This window comes from Anarrhichthys ocellatus, unplaced genomic scaffold (assembly GCF_004355925.1).
Source record: "Anarrhichthys ocellatus isolate YVR2014 unplaced genomic scaffold, GSC_Weel_1.0 scaffold27, whole genome shotgun sequence".
NCBI lineage: Eukaryota > Metazoa > Chordata > Actinopteri > Perciformes > Anarhichadidae > Anarrhichthys > Anarrhichthys ocellatus.
The window spans coordinates 5176972-5182339 of NW_022280057.1; the positions used below are offsets into that span (position 1 = coordinate 5176972).

The 5368-nt window shown below is 40.2% G+C and overlaps 2 protein-coding genes across 5 annotated transcripts in view; both read right to left on the reverse strand.

Moving 5' to 3' along the window:
* Positions 1 to 505: 505 nt before the first annotated feature.
* On the reverse strand, positions 506 to 3371 carry ran (RAN, member RAS oncogene family). 3 transcript variants are annotated; one of them, XM_031862705.1, is made up of 7 exons: positions 3286 to 3371; positions 2324 to 2381; positions 2077 to 2161; positions 1619 to 1744; positions 1302 to 1489; positions 1017 to 1187; positions 506 to 883 (listed from the first exon to the last, which is right to left on the reverse strand). In XM_031862705.1, the coding sequence occupies exons 2-7, from the start codon at positions 2354 to 2356 to the stop codon at positions 839 to 841; spliced, it is 648 nt and encodes a 215-aa protein (XP_031718565.1). In that variant the 5' UTR covers positions 2357 to 2381; positions 3286 to 3371; the 3' UTR covers positions 506 to 838. The 3 variants fall into 3 exon arrangements, with proteins under 3 accessions (XP_031718565.1, XP_031718568.1, XP_031718566.1); XM_031862708.1 differs by having other exon boundaries at positions 3290 to 3316; XM_031862706.1 differs by lacking the exon at positions 3286 to 3371 and adding an exon at positions 2752 to 2851.
* A 548-nt stretch (positions 3372 to 3919) lies between these two features.
* The window catches only part of ndufs8b (NADH:ubiquinone oxidoreductase core subunit S8b), a 3900-nt gene continuing 2451 nt past the window's right edge, over positions 3920 to 5368 (reverse strand). For both annotated transcript variants that reach the window (XM_031862703.1, XM_031862704.1), the window contains 2 exons: positions 4912 to 5040; positions 3920 to 4446 (listed from right to left, as the gene is read on the reverse strand). In XM_031862703.1, coding sequence (XP_031718563.1) covers positions 4315 to 4446; positions 4912 to 5040 — 261 coding nt within the window. In that variant the 3' untranslated portion in view covers positions 3920 to 4314. The remainder of the gene's footprint in view (positions 4447 to 4911; positions 5041 to 5368) is intronic.

Here is a 5368-nt window from a genome sequence, read left to right on the forward strand (position 1 = left end):
TGTTTGTCCACTGTGCTCTGAATGAAAGAACGTGCATGACACCTGGTGGCCATCAGTGTGATAAGCAGTTCACTGAAACGTCTCTTATATGATTGGAAAGACCTCTGTTAATCTCTTCATATGTTGATATATTAAAGCTCCTTCATTGTGCCCCATCAGAACACCCCCACCCTTCTTCAATCTCCATCGAAGTACAGCAACACAGATTACAAATGGCAGTTTAGTTTCATTGTATTATCCCATCCAGTACTTTCAAAGCTGGAAAACTACCTAGCTCCAGAGTTTGTCAGTTGCTTTGTTATGGCGGGCAGATTAATGGATGCCAAAGACTACTGTATGGCAATAGGCCATTTTCATAAGTCATCATTATCCTTATTAAAAATACTTTTGTTTTTCCTATGATGTCAAAAGTCTTGCCTGAAAAACACCTCTTGGCCACTTTCAACATAAAGTGTCTTTGTGACCGTGGAGACACCGTTTAGGGAAATAAAAATCAACAGACATGTTATATTGAGAATGTTTTTATTCAAAGTGTACTCCCCTTAGTGCTTCCAATACACCATACAACAGCATAATGTGAGCTGGGTGAGTGCAGTGGAAGGGTGCTCGATGATGAAGAGTAGCATGTTGCCATGCCTACAACAACACTAGGGTGGGTGTGTCTTATACAGTGAAATTAGAACTACAACTTTTCCACCAGATCTTTTTTCTTAGTTTTAAAACAAACAAAAAAAATTCAAAAATAAAAAATCTGAAAAGGGATTTTACAGTCAGGGGCAAAACTCCAACAACGTTCTGTCTACATTTGGGGTGAGAGAGGGAACATTCAGGTAACAGGTTAGAGGTCGTCTTCTTCGTCTGGGAGCGCCGTTTGTGATGCAACCTGGACAGTAGGAGAGAAGAGAAATTCTTAAATTACCAATGTCAATTGTTGCCCTGCCGAGTTTAACCTTGCTCGATTAAAATATACTACAGAGCCACTTAAACAGACATTGCACCCGTGTGGCCATACTCACTACAAGTTCTTGCTCGTACTGTGCTGCAAGGGTCGGGTCCATTTGGACTTCTGGGGGAGCGAGGGCCGGCATGGCCACAAACTCCAGGTTGGGGTCTCCAATTAACTTCCTTGCTAGCCACAGGAAGGGCTTCTCAAAGTTGTAGTTACTCTTGGCAGAAATGTCGTAGTACTGGGGGACAGAGAAGTTCATGACAGTTAGAAATGAAAGACTCAAACCAATGCTTTCTATCATTCACACATGAGAAATGTACACGTTTTATCATTTTGTGAGCACTGTAGATACCTGCAGGTTCTTCTTACGATGAAACACAATGGCCTTGGCTTTGACTTTCCGGTCTTTGATGTCCACTTTGTTGCCGCAAAGGACGATGGGAATGTTCTCACAGACACGGACCAGGTCACGATGCCAGTTGGGCACATTCTTATAGGTAACTCGAGAGGTAACGTCGAACATGATGATAGCACACTGAGCTGTGAAGGTAGCAGAGAAGTTTTTACACACTATTCAATGACGCGGTTTCCAATTTAAATCAATAGTGATCGGGCAAATTGTTCAAGGTTTAATAACCAGAACAGCATGTTAAGGATTGTGACGGGCACCTTGAATGTAGTATCCATCTCTCAGGCCTCCAAACTTCTCCTGACCAGCTGTGTCCCACACATTGTACTTGATGGCTCCTCTGTTCGTGTGGAACATCAGCGGGTGCACCTCTACTCCCAGAGTAGCTGGAATGACACAAGACGAGATGTATGAGGGCAAGAAAGGTGAAAATTAGTGGGATTAACTGAACGTTTAATCGATTAATTAGCACCATTACAATTTAAATAATCTAAAGAAATTACACTAGATTGCTTTTTTGGATTAGAAATAGCCATAACAACTTTGTAAACAAATATCGTGCAGGTTTTCCTCGTCATTGTGACAAACTATATTCTAAATGACTTCAAACCTAATTTGGTATTTATGTAATACCATTTATTGTTACTTACATGACATAGCAATGCGATTTCAAGTTAGTTGAACATTTACATAATTTGTAATATACTGAGGGACTCACCAACATATTTCTTCTCAAACTCTCCTGTGATGTGCCTCTTCACAAAGGTGGTTTTCCCGGTGCCTCCATCTCCTACCAAGACGAGCTGTCAAAGAAGAGAGCGGTTAGATTAGACTGGTTGATACTGGTTCGATACGCTGACCGTTAGCTCAGCTAGCCTAAAAACCACCACATGTCTATTCAACCGTATATACACGTACAAGACAAATAAATAACACATGGGTTATGTTATACAGAAAACTCTTACCTTGAACACCGCCACCGGGTTACACTGTGCCATTGAGTCCGCCGTGATTGCGATTTACCTAAACAACAAAACAAGGCGGGATGGTTAGCACGTTCTCCGTCATCATCCTGTGGGTACAACTGTCGTTTAACCGTAAGTAAGATTGAGCTAGCGGTGCTAAACAACAAAGGGACTGAAGTCATGGTTTGATACAATTGGTCACTTTGACTCGATTTACTTGTACAGCCAACAGCTACCGTTAAACTCCACCGCTGGTTAACTTAATGATGCCCAATTTTAGCATGTTCTATCCAAGCTAACATTCCGACGAGATAACATGCAACGTTAGCGTTTATGTTAACGTCTCAATATGTTCAAATTGAACTCCGTGTTAAATAAATACACGTAACAAATCCTATTGTATTTGAATGAAGAAACTATAATCTCACTTTGGACCCGTTACAACGCAGGCCAGTTTGCTAGCAAGCTAACGTTCCGTAGCCGTTTAGACGGAGTGCGCCATCCAACGCGCGACCGCACTTTTTCTTGTTCGACTGAAACAATCGAACTGGAAGACCGGCTAATGTGTTCCGTGTTGCAGTTGATGGACAACTTCAACAAAAACATACAGAGTCAAACTGACTTTACGCATTCAAAATTGATTTAAGTCAACGGTAGTAAATACACGTAATTAAGAGAAATATAAACGGGTCTCAAGAACAAAGCAGTGGAATGACGGAGAGCTGTGCATGCTAACCTGTTAGCTAGCAACGCATGGAAGCCATTCTTTTCACAGAGCTAACGGCTAACGTTAGCACAAGAAAACCAACGGCCTAACATAACTGCGGAAGCCTCGCAGGGCTAAACGGAACATAAACCCAAATAATACCGTAAAGTTCCCCGTTGTTTTAACTGACTTTCCTGAAAAACATTAATTTAAGAATAAGGATGGCCTGTTGAGAGGGACAAATGTAGAGACTCACCTACCGGTGCCACTACCGAGAGAGAAAAGAGATAAATGGCTGCCTTCGCGGGAGATTCAGCGTGGACTATGAGTCAGTTTCCGCCCATATCATGTGATCAACGCAGCGGTAAAAACCTATGGGAAAAACGCATTTCACAGACCATGATTCAGCATGTCAGCTCAAGACACTTATATCTAAGAAAATTAAGTGGTACTAGTCCCTGTACATCCTGCAAACAGTAAATAGACTATTTAATATGCATAACAGAAAATAGACTGTATATTGAATGCATATATCGCACACTTAATATTTCTTACCATATTGACTTGGTTTTAAAAAAGGCATTATAAGGGCTGCAACTATATTGATTATTATCGTTATTCTCAAGATAAATTTATTATTAGTTGTGTCTAGATATCAGAAAAGTGACAAATGGTTATCACAACGTCCCAGAGTTCAATTTTCCAAAACTTAGTTTTGTCATATAAGCAGTAACATTGATTCAATTACTTGTTTTGTTCACCAGTCAACCTGAAGATATACACTGTGATATAAAACAGAGAAGCAGCAAATCTCCACATTTCTACAGATAGATCCAGTGATTGTTTGAATTGAATAATCAGGTAATCAACTAATTAATGCAACAAGCGAATGAGTTTTAAAACAGGATTTATTTCAGTATCTTATATTACACTACATAAATATACTCTTTCAGAAAGGTCTTAGCTATCACATCAGATTAAAAAAACAACATGCTTTTGAAGTGCAGCAGAAAATAGTCCATCATAGACTGAGGCTGCATGGGTTACAGACTGTAATCAACAACATAAAGTGCAATATCATCCATCACAATAAATATGATGATTTGTGCGTTTTTATATTTTTCCTCAATTTTGAAAACAGAATCTGAGGCTGCAAGGCTTCACTGCTCATTTGTAACTCACTAGAATATCTTTAAAGCTACAAATAATCTCTTGAATGCATAAGAGGATGAGAAGATATATCGTTTTCACGTATATGAAACATTTTTGCAGACAGTGTACATATCTATCTGTACAGGTAGTCTGCCTGTATGTTGGCTGCTATCTCAGCCTCCCATTGGTCTCCATTGTTGAGCAGCTTCTCTTTGTTGTACAGCAGCTCCTCATGGGTCTCTGTGGAGAACTCAAAGTTTGGACCCTGAGGGAGGGATTGAGGAAAAAATACCCAATAAACATCAGTAGGTCTGAAGCCACACAGAGGATTGAAGTTGCATGTTCTACATTTAGGTTTTGGTGGTGGGTTGAGTGCTAAATGCCCCATTTGACAAAGTAAAATAAATAGTTTTCCCCTTCGTAGAAGGTAGAAATTGACTTCAGGTTAGCAATCTGCATGATAACCCTATGTAACACAGTGTTTGAAGCACAGAGTATTGTATACTTACAGTTAGTGTTGTCATGCAGAATAAATAAATAATAACAATAAATGTGAAGCTGATACTAATCTTATTTGCCAAAAAGATCCACTGGCACAAAACTTAAATTAATCGTTTTTTATGAAATATATATTTCAAGTAGCAGAAATCCAGTTTCAAACAGCCAACAGCCACTGTGGTTCAGCTCCATAGAATCCCCTTTTCAGTGTACAGGGTAAGCTTTCTCTTACCTCAACAATGGCATCAACAGGACAGGCTTCCTGGCAGAAGCCACAGTAGATACATTTGGTCATATCGATGTCATAGCGTGTAGTTCTCCTGCTGCCATCAGCTCGAGTCTCAGCTTCAATGGTGATGGCCTGACTTCCACAAAGGGAGCAAAGGGACGAGACGAAAACCGACGTCAGACTTCCGACAGACATATTTCGGCATTGACTTTCTCACAGCCTAAGCAGCCAGTATTGTGAGATTGATTGAGTACAGACGGTGGTGATAAACTTACTGGTCGGTAGAAATCACATCATAGCATTAACAGAAAAGAGGATGTTCGACAGGTATGTAGGTGAATAGTGTGTAGCATTCAAGTATTAGCAGCAATATTAAATAAGCCACACACACTGTTTTTAGTGTGTTTGTGTGTGAGAGAGAGAGAGAGAGAGAGAGAGAGAGAGAGAGAGAGAGAGAGAG